The 15,131-nt window shown below is 45.8% G+C and overlaps 1 protein-coding gene across 1 annotated transcript in view; it reads right to left on the bottom strand.

Annotated features, from left to right (window-relative positions):
• FAM102B (family with sequence similarity 102 member B) overlaps nucleotides 1-15,131 on the bottom strand; it is a 128,200-nt gene that overhangs the window by 30,877 nt on the left and 82,192 nt on the right. Inside the window, exon 6 of the mRNA XM_029617897.1 lies at nucleotides 5,018-5,115. Coding sequence (XP_029473757.1) covers nucleotides 5,018-5,115 — 98 coding nt within the window. The remainder of the gene's footprint in view (nucleotides 1-5,017; nucleotides 5,116-15,131) is intronic.

The raw sequence follows: 15,131 nt of genomic DNA, 5'->3' as shown, positions 1-15,131 counted from the left end.
ACCAGGGGTCCACGACAGTCTCCACCAGGCCTGGTGCTAGTCATCGATCCACATCGGAGCTCAAAGGAAGATTTGGCCACACTCTTGCCTCCCAGTCTGTTTTGGCATTGGCAACTTTTGAGGAGGTGCTGGAGCACAAGGTCCAGGTGGTGTTCCAGCGGGTGTTGCAGGGAATCGAACTGGCAGCACCGGTAACTGCATTTGCCCTGTTGGAACCGCTGCTGAAATGGCTCAATGTGCTCATCAGTGTGTTACCGACCCAGTTGGCATCTGTTCCCAGGAGGCCATCGATGCCCAACGGGGCACAGATGCTTCCCCTGATCCTTATGGTACTCGTTGCCAGTTCCTCTGAGGAGGAAGCTCCATCAAGGCTGGCAGAGAGAGGCCTGCAGCCGCCGCCCCCCCTAGCTTTGCTGTGGCCGGCACTAGTGCTACCAATGCCTGTGCCTCTGGACGAAGGCCAAGCACCAAGGGCCCCATCCCCTGTAGACTACAGTGAGGATGAGGCCCCTGGGAATCCTCCTCTAGGGACTCGGAGGGTCTCCCTTTAGAACAGTCTCCTCCAGATAAGCGAAGGTCTCCTTCAGAGGACCTCACCTTTGCAGGTTTTGTACAGGCGATGGCGGAGGCCATCCCTTTTCAGTTAATGACTGAAGAGGATACCAGGCATAAGTTGCTGGAAATCCTCCAGTTCGTGGAGGCCCCTAAAGAAATTGCGGCAGTCCCGATGCACAAGATCTTTAGGGAGTTGCTGCTGAGGATCTGGGAGCACCCCCTCACAGTACCTCCCATTAACAGTAAGGTGGATGAGGGTTACCTCATCCAACAGGCTACCAGATTCGAGAAGCGTCAGCTGTCACACCAATCAGTAGTGGTTGAATCCACTCTCAACAAGGCCAAATGCTCTTGGACCCACACCTCTGCACCCCCAAAGATCAGAGCGATGGCTGCTCTTGGGAGGAAAGTGTACCAAGGGGACGTGCTTATTGCTCGCATTGCCTCTTACCAGCTCTACATGAGCCAATACTCTTGCAACTCTGGAAGTAGATGCAAGAGGTGGCTGAGCGACTGCCTCAACAGCAGGACCCCCTCTTATTTGTGCATCAGAGCTTGGAGTGTGGAAAACACAAGGTTCATTCAACCTACAGTGTTTGAGGCAACAGCAAGAGTCTGTGCCCACAGAATGGCATGGCTGTGGGCCTCAGATCTCCAACTGGAGGAGGTATAGAAAAGACTCGCTGACTTGCCATGCACAGGAAAGAATCTCTTCAGAGAAGGTAAGGAACACAGTGGCCCAATTGCAGGATCACAATGAGACCCTCCAACAGCTCTCCGCCAGCACTTCAAACCGGCCTGCCTCAGCCAAGAGATCCTCGAGGGAGGGTCAAGGAAGTACAATCCTCTGGTCACTCTCCCATTTGCAGAGGGTGGGCTCACGGGGCCATGCCAGGCAATAGAGCTCCCAAGCCCCAGCCAGCTTCCCAACCAAATCCTGGGACGGCGTTTTGACTGGATTTTAGAGAGTATAAGCCAGCCACCCTTACCCGAGACAGGCTATGGTTCTTTGCGGATTGGTGGCCCAGTATAACCTCGGACCAGTGGGTCTTGTCCATCAAGGGTACCAATCAAACCAATTGGGTGTCTCACCAAATTGCCCCGTGCCTGTTTTGGGGGCCAACAAAGCATCAGGAGGTACTACTTCAGGAGCTCTCCGCCTTCTTAATGGCCAGAGCAGTTGAGCCTGTCCCACCAGGGCAAAGAGGACAGTGATTCCTCTCCTGGTACTTCCTGATTCCAAAGAGAACAGTGGGACTCCGTCCCATCCTAGACCTAAGGACCTTGAACAGATTTCTCAAAAAAGAAGATTTCAAGATGGTTTCCCTGGGCACCCTGATTCCCCTCCTGCAAAAAGGGGACTGGTTATACTCCCTCGAATTAAAGGATGCATACACTCACATTGAGATCTTCCTGGGTCACAGGAAGTATCTCATATGTGGTGGGAAAACAGCACTTCCAGAACAGAGTGTTGCCGTTCAGGCTAGCATCAGCCCCACGTGTCTTTACAAAATGTCTGGCTGTGGTGGGGGCACACCTCCACAGACAGAGTACATGTTTTCATGATTGGCTGTTCAAGAACATCTTTCAGGCAGGGGTTGATCAGTCCCTTGTGCTGCAGTCAGGGCTTGTTATCAGCTACCCAAAGTCCCACGTAAACCTGTGACCTCAATTGGACTTCATAGGAGCCCTGCTAGACACAGCTCAGGCAAAAGACTTCCTGCCACGATCCAGGGCAGTCACCTTGGCCATGTACTCAGGACCATGTATCTGGCCGGAAAAGAGAATGTGATAGCGGATAGACTGAGTCATACCTTCAGACCTCACAAGTGGTCTCTGGACCGGGGAGGGGGGGGTAGTAGTGAACAGATTATTTTGCCTCTGGGGAAGCCCGGATGTGGACTTGTGTCCCCCTGCAACAGGAAGGTGACTCAGTTCTGCTCCCTGTACAGGTCGGGCGGCAAACCAGCCTCAGATGCCTTTGCCCAAAACTGGGGCAGGGGTCTGCTGTACACGTATCCTCCGATTCCTCTAGTTACAAAGACTCTCTTGAAGCTTTGCAAGGACAGAGGGACTATGATCCTCATTAGCTGAGACAGATTTGGTTTCCACTCCTTCGGGAGTTCTCCATCTGGAAACCGATCAGTATGGGAACTTCCTCATATCTCATTACGCAAGATATGGGCTAGCTGCGGCCCTCACTACAGCCGCTTGATCTGTCTGAAGATGTATCTTGGGTCCTGGTAGCTTCCAGAAAAAACTTTCTACTAGTATGTCCTATGTTCTGAAGTGGAGGTTTTCTGTTTGGTGTGAGTAGAAGGTTCTAGATCCATTCTCCTGCCCCACGCAAAAACTGCATGACTACCTTCTAAACCTATCTGAGGCTGGCTTGAAAATAAACTCTATTAGAGTTCATCTCTGTGCATTTGGTGCATACCACCAAGGTGTAGATGGTACACCCATCTCTGTACAGCCTATAGTTGTCCATTTCACACAGGGAACTGAAGCCTCCCTCCTAAGGCCTCCCACTGTGTCTTGGAACCTTAATGTGGTGTTAGCTCAGCTGATGAAAGCTCCTTTTCAGCTGCTGTGCTCCTGTGACCTGAAGAACCTTATCTGGAAGGTCATTTTTGGTGGTGGTCACTTTAGCGTGCAAGGTCAGCGAGCTCTAGGCCTTAATGACTTATCCACCTTATACTATGATCTTTCATGACAGGGTGCGTATGCAAGACCACCCCAAGTTCCTACCTAAGATGGTGAGGAATTTCTGTCTTAACCAATCGTCCTGCCAACATTCTTTCCTAGGCCCCATTCGCACCAAGGTGATTGAGCCCTGTACAGTTGGATTGCAAGAAGGACTTTGCCTTCTATCTGGAGTGGACAGAAGCCCATAGACAGTCCACCCAACTTTTTATTTCTTTTAATAGGAATATGTTGGGAATTGCATCCATCTGCATCCATCTCCTTCTGTTAAACCCAGGCAGGACTACATCTTGGGGGTCATGTCAAGGCTCATTCTGTCAGAGTCATGGCAATGTTGGTGGCCCACCTGCGAGCAGTTCCTGTGGAGGAAATCTGCAGGGCTGTGACATGGAGTTCTCGCCACACATTCGTATCTCACTACTGTCTGGATAGAGATGGCAGACGTGACAGTTGTTTCAGCCAGTCTGTCCTCTGGAATCTCTTTGAGGTGTAAAACCTAACTCTCCCTGCCTAGGGCCCATTGTTTGCGTACAGGCTGTCTCCTCCTCTGTTACCAACAGCACTGTGGTTGTTGTGCCCATTGGCACATGGTTAGTGCTTGTTGGTCCCCTTTTGTGTTGGGGATCAGCCTGTAACTAGGGATTCACCCATGTGTGAGGAGTACCATTCTGCTTCTGCTAGGAGAAAGCAGATTTGCTTATCTGTAACAAGTGTTCTCCTAGGACAGTAGGATGTTAGTCCTCATGAAATCTGCCTGCCACCCCGCGAAGTTGGGTTCCTCCTATTTTTGTTTATTTTTATCGTAATTCTATATTAAAAGACTGAAGAGTGACCTTGCCTAGACGCATGCTGGACATGCTCAGTCAAAAGTTCCAGAAACTTTGACATAAGTATTCCGTGCCGGGCTCCATCCAATGATATCACCCATGTGTGAGAACTAACATCCTGCTGTCCTATGAGGACACCTGTTACAGGTAAGCAATTCTGCTATCTCTTACAATACAATACAGTCCACAGTTATTACAGGGGGCAAGATTCACTATGCTAGGAAATACAGAATTCCCATAAAGTAAACCATTAAAAAATAAAACAGCTGTAAGATGTCCAATATGGTCTTAACTTTATGAGGAGTTCAGGGATTGATGGATGATTTAACTGAAGGTGATGAAATTGCAACAGGCTCTGGGCCCATTTTCGTTTTAAGAAAGGCCGCAAAGTGCAAAGGATCATTTGGCCATTTCAATCTCTGCCACTTCACCACAGACAGAAGACTGTTTATTGTAACTGGATGAAATTTGGAGGCATTACACATTAGGGTGTCTGACACTGTAGCAAAGAACAACATTATACATGCAATAACCTTGCAGCAATGACATGGAATGTGTGATAAGATAAGAAATTGTCTGCTCTGGGATAACTTGTTACCCCGACAGTTTTCTGTCCAACAGCCAACTGATTATCATTACTGGCTAAATATTTGAGAAATTCTGTGCAGTGGTACCCATGACAATGTCCTAAATGTCAGCAGTGAGAACTTTGGAGTTACATTACAACTTTGGACAGCAGGTTAACTAGTTACCCCAAGACCATATGGGGATTAAAAGAAATCATCAAAATGTATCCATCTTACTCAAAACTGAAATTAACTGATATTCTGGGAGTAAGAGACAAAATTCTTGAGCTCAGGTACCTCGCAAGTCTTTGTATCTCAATCTTTGTATCAAAGGCACAAACTGTACAATTAGCATTTTGTCCATACCCGAGATAGCAAGATGCAGCTTGTCTCCACCTTTTCTATCTTCATGCAAAGATTCTGACTCTCCAGAGATTGAAATAGATGTCGCTGTGGAAGGTGGCCTGTAACAAGGTATGCCAGCATTAGATTACAATTTAAGAATGTATTTTAAATCATGTTTTTAAAATAAACACAATATATTCCTTTTTATAGAAAACTGGATCGAAGGCTTTAGTAACAGACTTGTCTTTAGAACAGATGCATTATCAACCTTAAAACCTTTAGCAATATCTGGGTATATTTTTCCTAGAATTATATAGCTAGTATGATGTGTATCTTTACATCTTCTAATCATAAATCTAGCTTAACATATCTAAAACCTGTCCTGCTAAGAGAAGAGCAACAAAAAAAAAAAAAGACTGCAATCAACAAAACCATCAGCAGAAGATGTATACATTTTTGAGTGGAGTCTGGCCCAGTGGTAGCCATACTGCTAATGGGAGAGAGAGTTCAATTCTTAAACCGGGCATGTGTCCCTCTAGGCAACCAAGCTGGGAAAACTGAAAAGGGGAAAAGAGTCCCAGTCCCACACAACAGTGATGCTCACTGGCTGGTTAAGATTGCACTTGTGCTAGGTTCCTGTTTGTCACTGTCATGTCTAGGCTAGATATGAGGGGGTCAAAAATAGAAAAAAAAAATCAAGTTCCTGGTGCCACAGCCCCAATAGAGGCTAGTTCTGATTGAGCTGGAAGCATCAAAAGACCCAAATAAAATACAAACGTTTCATTAACCATACAGGTCCCATACTACTCCTGGGCAGCCACAGAGTTAAAAATGCACACATTACCTTGGTTGAGAGTTTTTCATGGGGCTATACTATTTACCGTATTTTTCGCTCCATAAGACGCACCTGAGCATAAGATGCACCTAGGATTCAAAGCGGGAAAATTTAAAAAAAAAAAAAAATGGTGTGCTAAACCGGCTCTGTTCCCGGGCGTCTGTGCGTCTTATGGAGCAAATTAGGGGAGGGCATAAAATGTTGTTTGTCCCCATTCCCCATCCCAACCCTTTAAATGTAATTAACTACAGCCCCCCATCCTCTTGACCCCCCAAGACTTGCCAAATGTCCCTGGTGGTCCAGCGGGGGTCCGAGAGTGATCTCCTGCACTCGGGCCGTCGGCTGCCAGTATTCAAAATGCTCCTACCATGTGACAGGGGCCGACCAATGGCACCGGTAGCCTCTGTGACATAGAAAGGACAAAGGCTATCGGCGCCATTTTGAATACTGGCAGCCAACGACCCGGGTGCAGGAGATCGCTCCCGGACCTCCGCTGGACCACCAGGGACTTTTGGCAAGTCTTGGGGGGAGTGTTCACAGGAGGGTGGGGGATTGTAGTTAATTAAATTTAAAGGGTTGGGATGGAGACAAAAAAAAACCAAAACATTTTATGCCTTCCCCTAATTTGCTCCATAAGACACACAGTCGCCGGGAACAGAGCCGGTTTAGCACACCATTATTTTTTTTTTAATTTTCCTGCTTTGGATCCTAGGAGCGTCTTAAGGAGCAAAAAATATGGTAATTAACATGCATCTACAAATTGTAACTGCTTTTTTTTCTCTGCTTTCATTTCTATAGATTTGTAAAGCAATTCCTTTTATTGATGGTAGGGCCTGTTTAATTAAGAACATTTACATTCTAATGATCCGGAAAGCTTGTTCTTAGTGGCTTACAACAAATATAAATACATAATTTAAGATACAGAATATAACATTAAAACAAACTGTATACTAACACGTACAGTAATCAATCCAACAGCAGAAGAGTTAGGCAACACAGGCTTCACATTTTTTGAAAAAGGATAAGTAACAGTCAAAGTCGCAGTTCTAAAGGCAACTTGTTCCAGAGTGTGGAGGCAGCTACTGAGACTGATAGCAGTCATGTGTCCCTGAGGCAGGGAGGAATCTCTAAAAGCATCATCCCTTGAGAGTGTAGAGCTCTAGCAGGAGTATAACAAGGTAATATTTGCTGGGACAGTTTGATGAAGGTCTTTAAAAATCAGCCTTGAACTGAATTTTCCAGCCAATAGGGAGCCAATGCAGCTCAAACAATATAGGAGTGATGTGATCATGATAAGATGCACCAGAAATGACCCAAGCTGGGACATTTTGGGACAAGTATAGGCCTTTTCCAACAATTTCAGAAGTCCCAAATAAAGGGAATTACAATCATTCAGTTGCAATAAAACACAAGTTTGTATAACATTTCAAAAATCACTGGGGAATAATAGTGGCTTTAATCCTCGCAGCACTTTAAGCTTATAGATAGCAGCACATATCAACAATTTTGACCTGAGCTTTCTAGGAAAGGTTGGTGTCAATATAGATACCCAAGTATCTGACCTTTGACTGTACTGGACTAATTACATCCTCTATCTGAAGGAAGGCTACAGACTTGCATTTCGCAGAATGGCTGATCCAAAGGGCTTCAATTTTGGCCATGCTTAACAGGAATTTATTCTTAAATATCTATGTTTGAACAGGGCACAAACAACTTAGGACCCAGGGGAAAGGAAGATGACATCGATCCTGAAAGGAAGTGAGTGGCTTCGTTAAGGATAGCATATAAATGTTAAAGTGTTGCACAGAGGGCAAGGCCCTGGGGTATTCCAGATGCTAACAGAATCCAATTAGAGATAGAGTTTCTCACATTAATCTGCCAATATCAATCATGTAAGAAAGACAATCCAACTGAGAATGGAATGACCAATATTTTGAGGCGCAGATGTAAGAAATGAAGGTCAACTGTGTCAAATGCTGCTGTAATGTCCAGCAGTATCACTAAATAATTTTCTCTTTTGGCTATATGGTGCCTTAAAAAGACTATAGTTGATAACCAAGGGGTTTCAGTTCTGTGGGCTTTAGGAAACCCAAACTGTAATACATTCAGAATATAATTATCTAGAAAAATCTTGAATCTGTTCAAGAATTGCTTTTTCAAGTAATTTGGCAAAGAAAGAAAATACGAGTTTGGCTGGTAATTATAATTCAAGAGAGGAAAGATTTTTTAATTTAGGAAAAAGTGCAGCTTTAAGCATAGAGACACAAACTTGTTTTAAAATGAAGAAATAAGCATTTGCAAGAAAGGAGCCATTGTCTCTTTAGCAGCCTTAACAGAATAATGATGGCAGAAAAATGCCAAATGGTCCATCCAGTCTGCCCAAACTTCGGATAGTAACTGCCGCTCCATGCTGGTTACCCCAAGCCTTATGTTAAGGGTAGTAATATTTACAATCAAAACCAAGCAATTGTCAAACTCATAACAAAATTACTGCTAGCAACATTTTTATGGGGTGAGCAGCCTTCTTGATTTTCTTGCTTAGGTTAGGACTTTTCAGCTTGGAGAACAGACGGCTGAGGGGGGATATGATAGAGGTATGGCATTTTCTTATGTTCTTAAAATCATGAGAGGTCTAGAACAGGCAGATGTGAATCTGTTTTTTACTCTTTCAAAGTAAAAAGGGGACACTCCATGAAGTTAGCTTGGGGCACATTTAAAATTAATTGGAGAAAGTTCTTTTTCACTCAACGCACAATTAAACTCTGGAATTTGTTGCCAGAGGATGTGGTTAGTGCAGTTAGTATAGCTGTGTTTAAAAAAGGATTGGATAAGTTCTTGGAGAACTCCATTACCTGCTATTAAGTTGACTTAGATAACCACCGCTATTACTAGCAACGATAACATGGAATAGACTTAGTTTTTGGGTACTTGCCAGGTTCTTATGGCCTGGATTGGCCACTGTTGGATACAGGATGATGCTGGGCTTGATGGACCCTGGTCTGACCCAGTATGGCATGTTCTTACGTTTCTCTTTTTGACTTAGCCACAGAAGCAGTCCTGTGCTTTTTTCTTAATGTTTATGTACCCCAGACCATAAAAGGGATAGGATCATATGCATATGTTAGCTTTGACATAGCAAGGTACTGACTAATTTCAGTTACAGAAAGTGGGGAAAAATTTCCCATAGGACAGTAACTGAATGGCTGCTGTCATGCAGTATAATTGGACCCTTAATATCAAAGGTTTTTCGAAGTGTCAAGTTTCTCAAAGAAAGTAGCAAAAGGAACAGTATCAGCATCTTATTTTCCAGAGGTACAGAAGGATGAACTGATTTGAGATTTGAGAGAATAGCATTTTTGAATTAAAAGATGACTATTTTAGAAGTATTTTTCTTATGATAGCAATGCAGTAAGATGAAATAGGCTTACTTTGATAGTTCGAGAAGGAGATTATCCCCACTACCTTTCAAAAACGTTAATTATCTAAGATTCTTCTGGCAGAATAGCTCGAAGTCTGAAACATTTTAAAGCACGAATACTCTAGCTCACATTTTGCCACTTACCACCTTATCCTAAGATGATCGCCAGCACATCTCTTTCCCTCTTGGGTTTGGTTTTTTTTTCAGTCTTTGGCGTAACTGTGAAGTATACACTCAAATTACTTGCATGCAGGCTCGGCACGACCGGGTGAGCATGGTGTCCATTTGCATGGGGTGGGGGGGGGGGGGAGGGTAGCAGGGCTGCTGGCGGAGCCTAACCTGCCGGCAGCCAAAGAAAAAGAGAAGGCTGCAGGCTAGGCAGCCAGTGGAGGAGCTTGAGAATGGGGGTGATGTGATCTCTTTTATTCGTATTGGTAAGGATTCTGGCTGCAGAGTTCTGTAGCATTTGGAGGGGTTTGATGGATGAATATGGAAGGCCAAAGAGAAGCGAATTGCAATAGTCGACTTTTGATAGAATAATGGCTTGTAGGACCATCCGAAAATCGTTGAAATAAAGAAGAGGCTTCAATTTTTAAGACTTGTAACTTATAAAAACAGTCTTTGGTGGTTGTGCTTATGAATTTTTTAAAATTGAGCTGATTGTCTAGCATGATACCTAGATCTCGAACATGTGGTGAGTGATTTAATATGGGAGTGGATGAGTTGAGTAGGTCAGCTGGGTTTAGAAGTTTGATGTTGATGTCTTGATTGATGATTAGGATCTCAGTTTTGTTGTTGTTAAGAATGAGGCAAAGGCTGGAGAGAAGATGATTGATCTGTTGCAAACAATTGTTCCAGTGAGCCAAGGTTTTTTGTAAGGATTCTGAGATTGGGATGAGTATCTGGATGTCATCCGCGTAGAGATAGTGAGTTAGGTTTAGTTTAGTAAGTAGATGACGCCGGAGAGATGTGAAATTTAAAATCCCTCTCGTCTCCCCGATTGGATGGTAAGTCTGGAGGGAGGGACTTAGCTGTTGTGCTGTGATGCTGTCTGTGCGATCGCAGATCAGGCTCGCCGGGGGGAAGGGAACAAAAAGGCCTTACCCCGACGGGTCTGGGCGCCGATCGCGCAGGCCTTCCTCTTGCAGCAGCAGCAGAAGCGGTAGCGTCAGCAGCAGCGGCGGCCTCAGGTTGTTATTGTCAGCGGCGCCGGAGAGAGGTGAAATTTAAAATCCCTCTCGTCTCCCCGATTGGATGGTAAGTCTGGAGGGAGGGACTTAGCTGTTGTGCTGTGATGCTGTCTGTGCGATCGCAGATCAGGCTCGCCGGGGGGAAGGGAACAAAAAGGCCTTACCCCGACGGGTCTGGGCGCCGATCGCGCAGGCCTTCCTCTTGCAGCGGCAGCAGAAGCGGTAGCGTCAGCAGCAGCGGCGGCCTCAGGTTGTTATTGTCAGCGGCGCCGGAGAGAGGTGAAATTTAAAATCCCTCTCGTCTCCCCGATTGGACGGTAAGTCTGGAGGGAGGGACTTAGCTGTTGTGCTGTGATGCTGTCTGTGCGATCGCAGATCAGGCTCGCCGGGGGGAAGGGAACAAAAAGGCCTTACCCCGACGGGTCTGGGCGCCGATCGCGCAGGCCTTCCTCTTGCAGCGGCAGCAGAAGCGGTAGCGTCAGCAGCAGCGGCGGCCTCAGGTTGTTATTGTCAGCGGCGCCGGAGAGAGGTGAAATTTAAAATCCCTCTCGTCTCCCCGATTGGACGGTAAGTCTGGAGGGAGGGACTTAGCTGTTGTGCTGTGATGCTGTCTGTGCGATCGCAGATCAGGCTCGCCGGGGGGAAGGGAACAAAAAGGCCTTACCCCGACGGGTCTGGGCGCCGATCGCGCAGGCCTTCCTCTTGCAGCGGCAGCAGAAGCGGTAGCGGTAGCGTCAGCAGCAGCGGCGGCCTCAGGTTGTTATTGTCAGCGGCGCCGGAGAGAGGTGAAATTTAAAATCCCTCTCGTCTCCCCGATTGGATGGTAAGTCTGGAGGGAGGGATTTAGCTGTTGTGCTGTGATGCTGTCTGTGCGATCGCAGATCAGGCTCGCTGGGGGGAAGGGAACAAAAAGGCCTTACCCCGACGGGTCTGGGCGCCGATTGCGCAGGCCTTCCTCTTGCAGCGGCAGCAGAAGCGGTAGCGTCAGCAGCAGCGGCGGCCTCAGGTTGTTATTGTCAGCGGCGCCGGAGAGAGGTGAAATTTAAAATCCCTCTCGTCTCCCCGATTGGACGGTAAGTCTGGAGGGAGGGACTTAGCTGTTGTGCTGTGATGCTGTCTGTGCGATCGCAGATCAGGCTCGCCGGGGGGAAGGGAACAAAAAGGCCTTACCCCGACGGGTCTGGGCGCCGATCGCGCAGGCCTTCCTCTTGCAGCGGCAGCAGAAGCGGTAGCGGTAGCGTCAGCAGCAGCGGCGGCCTCAGGTTGTTATTGTCAGCGGCGCCGGAGAGAGGTGAAATTTAAAATCCCTCTCGTCTCCCTGATTGGATGGTAAGTCTGGAGGGAGGGACTTAGCTGTTGTGCTGTGATGCTTTAATTGAGTAATTTCATGATTCTGCTATTTCAAAATATTTCATTTTTTGGGGAGTATAGAACATTTAATTATTGGACTTTATTCATCAGATATTTTGAAATATTTTATTGGTGTTTGGGAAAATTTGGATATTCTATTCATTAACTGGTTTGAAACATTCTTTTATGAGTATGATTTTACTATTATGATTGATGTTTTATATTTCTTGATTTTATTATTGTTTTATGAAGAATGTTTCTGTTTTTCCACTATTGCTCTGCATGTAGAGGCTGGCTTGTTGTGGGCTCCAGTTCAGTTCTTCTCAGCACGTTTCTGTTTATATTTTCTGATCTCTTCATTCTGTATTTGGTGAGGGTCTGGTCTGTGTTCTGCATTCGTGACCAAGGTGAGGTATTTTGCTGGCATGTGATTCCTGTGAAGGAATCTATAGCAGCCTGGTTTCCTAATAAGAGTTTTATTGGTGTTCTAGGGCCTGGTGTAATATGTGCAGTGTTACCTTTTCATAGATAAGGTTGTTAGGGATGTTTTGGTACGGGAGGTTTACTATATTGTAACAGTTATTCTGTTTATTCATGGCTTTCTGAGGGTCAAGCCCACACCCAGCACACGTTACAAAAAATGTAATTCCATAGGAGCTCCAAGCGTCTTTTTTGCAGAGTTTTCTGGTTGGCACCACAGGAGTGCATATAAATATAATATGCATGTTGTAGTGTTATTATTGCCTCAGAAGACTTACATGAAAAAAACATTCAAAAGTACAAATTGTTATAAATGCGTAATTTAAATGTGTGTCTGTAAAGGGTGTGTGGGGTGGTGTATGTGCAAGGCTGTAAGGTTTGCTTAGGGTACCTAATACCCTTCCCTATCCATGGGTTCTGGGGTGGGGGGTGGGGCATGTCAGTTTTTAAAAATATAGATTGCAGGATGGAGCTGGGCTTTATTTGATGAGTCTGGGACAGACAGTGAATGAATTGGGGGGGAAGGGGGGGGGCAGCACAGTAACTTTTTACCAGGGCAGCAAAAAAGCTAGCATTGGCCTTGCTTGCATGTGTCTGCAAACTTCTATAAACCTGAACTCCCGCCTTATAAAGAGGTTTTAATACTTCCCTTGCACCCCCCCCCCTATCCTTAGCTTCATTCTTCACCCAGAAAGCCTTTATTCCTGTCCTTTGCCTTACCCAAACTGCTTTCGTGCTGCTGCTGCAGCCTCTTTTCCAGAATGGATCTGTTCATAGTGCATGCCAGCAAAGAGAAATCTATGGTGCAATGAAGACTAAACCTCAAAAGGGACCTGAGGCAGGGCCACATATTTGTTTTAAACAATGCTAAACTGAGATTTCAAAATGTATGCAAACACAAAGTAGAGCTAAGATAGATCATTGTGTTCTGTGATCACAATCGTGAACTCTGCTCTCACTCCTTTCCAGTCACCTGCAGGCAAGGTGCACTGCGGCATGAAAAAGATCCCAAAAAACAATCAAGACTAAAAGAACTCTGCCCCCATCAGATCTACCTATCTACATATCAACCTTCCAGGTAACCAAGGATGCGTATGCAAATTGTTTAAAAGGCAAAAGAAAAGCGATACTTTGCATTCTGGGAGTAATAAAGGGATTTACAGACGTGAACTCAGGTTTACCTGTGTAAAATCATGGGCTGATGACTGCCCCCAGCCCAACTCTCAGGTCGATACAGTAAAGTGTGCTCCGTCGGAGCGCACTGTCAGCCTGCTCTGGACGCGTGTTTTCCCTTACCCCTTATTCAGTAAGGGGAGGAAAACCCGCGGCACCTAATAGCGCCCTCAACATGCAAATGCATGTTGATGGCCCTATTAGGTATGCGCGCAGGATCCAGTAAGTAAAATGTGCAGCCAAGCCGCACATTTTACTCTAAGAAATTAGCGCCGACCCAAAGGTCTGCGCTAATTTCTTCCGGCGCCAGGAAAGTGCACAGAAAAGCAGTAAAAACTGCTTTTCTGTGCACCCTCCGACTTAATATCATAGCGATATTAAGTCTGAGGTCCCCAAAAGTTAAAAAAAATAAATAAATTTGAATTCGGCCCGCGGCTGTCGGGCCGAAAACCGGACGCTCAATTTTGCCGGCGTCCGGTTTCCGAGCCCGTGGCTGTCAGCGGGCTCGGAACCGACGCCGGCAAAATTGAGCGTCGGCTGTCAAACCCGCTGACAGCCGCCACTCCAGGCCAAAAGGAGGCGCTAGGGACGCCCTAGTGTCCCTAGCGCCTCCTTTCCCTCGTTTGCACCGCGTCGCCTAATTTGCATACTGGATAGCTCGCACCGGCGAAGGGCCGGTGCGTGCGCCGGGAGAGCGGGCGTTCGTCCGCTCTCCCGCGGTTTTACAGTATCGGGCTGTCTGTGGGTAAAATGTATGCAAGTTCTTTCATCCACCGACAAAAAAACCCCAAAAAACAAACAGGTCAGGAGCAAGAGAAATTTCACGGAGACACTACTGCACAGCCAAATCTCAGCATGGAATTGCAAGCACATACTTTGCACCTGCTCCCAGGCAGTTACACCACATTTTCAAAGAGAAGCTTCACGAGGGGCTTTCCTGCTGAAAAGGAGCTTGCAGGTCTGCAGCCAGATTCAAAATTGCCCTCATTCGGGATGGCTGCTTTATGCATGTAACAATCTAACCTATAATCAAGAATAAATCATCAAAAGTGGATCTTCGAGAACACAATACTACTATATTTACATTTGACTAGTTTATCATGTTAATACAAAATTTTATTTAAAATACAAAAAAAAAGGGTTGAATTGAGCAAATACATTACATAGGAAATAGTCTTCAGATACTGCTTGCAGACATGTCATCAATATACTACCCAAAAATAAAACTTCCAGCTTGCAATCTATTGTCTAAAGCAGTGGTTCTCAACCTTTTTCCTGTCGGCACACACCTGACAGATGGTTTTCACATGCGTGACACATTTAACATGTGACCGACACGGGGCTAAATGTAAAAGTACAGTTTGCATCCTCAGGACCCCCCCCCGTCCCACAATAATGGATGTAAAGCAGCATTACGACATTCCCCATACAACTCACCCTACAAAAAAGATATTCTGGTTCTGGTGTCATCTCATTATCAACACAAACTCCTTCTACTACCAGGCTCAATAGCCCTACTTATGAAAAGACAGCAGTTTACCACCAATGCATGTCCTCTTGAGAAAACACCACAAATAGGACTGATACAAACGCTTACATGCTAGTAAAATATCTCGGTAACAGACACAGAACCGACCTAACATACTCCCAGGATCTGTAGTAATGCACATAAACTAATCCGCACACAGT

Source organism: Rhinatrema bivittatum, chromosome 10 (assembly GCF_901001135.1).
Source record: "Rhinatrema bivittatum chromosome 10, aRhiBiv1.1, whole genome shotgun sequence".
Taxonomy (NCBI): Eukaryota; Metazoa; Chordata; class Amphibia; order Gymnophiona; family Rhinatrematidae; genus Rhinatrema; species Rhinatrema bivittatum.
Note: the sequence above shows the minus strand (reverse complement) of the source record. Positions and strands in the feature narration are given on the sequence as shown.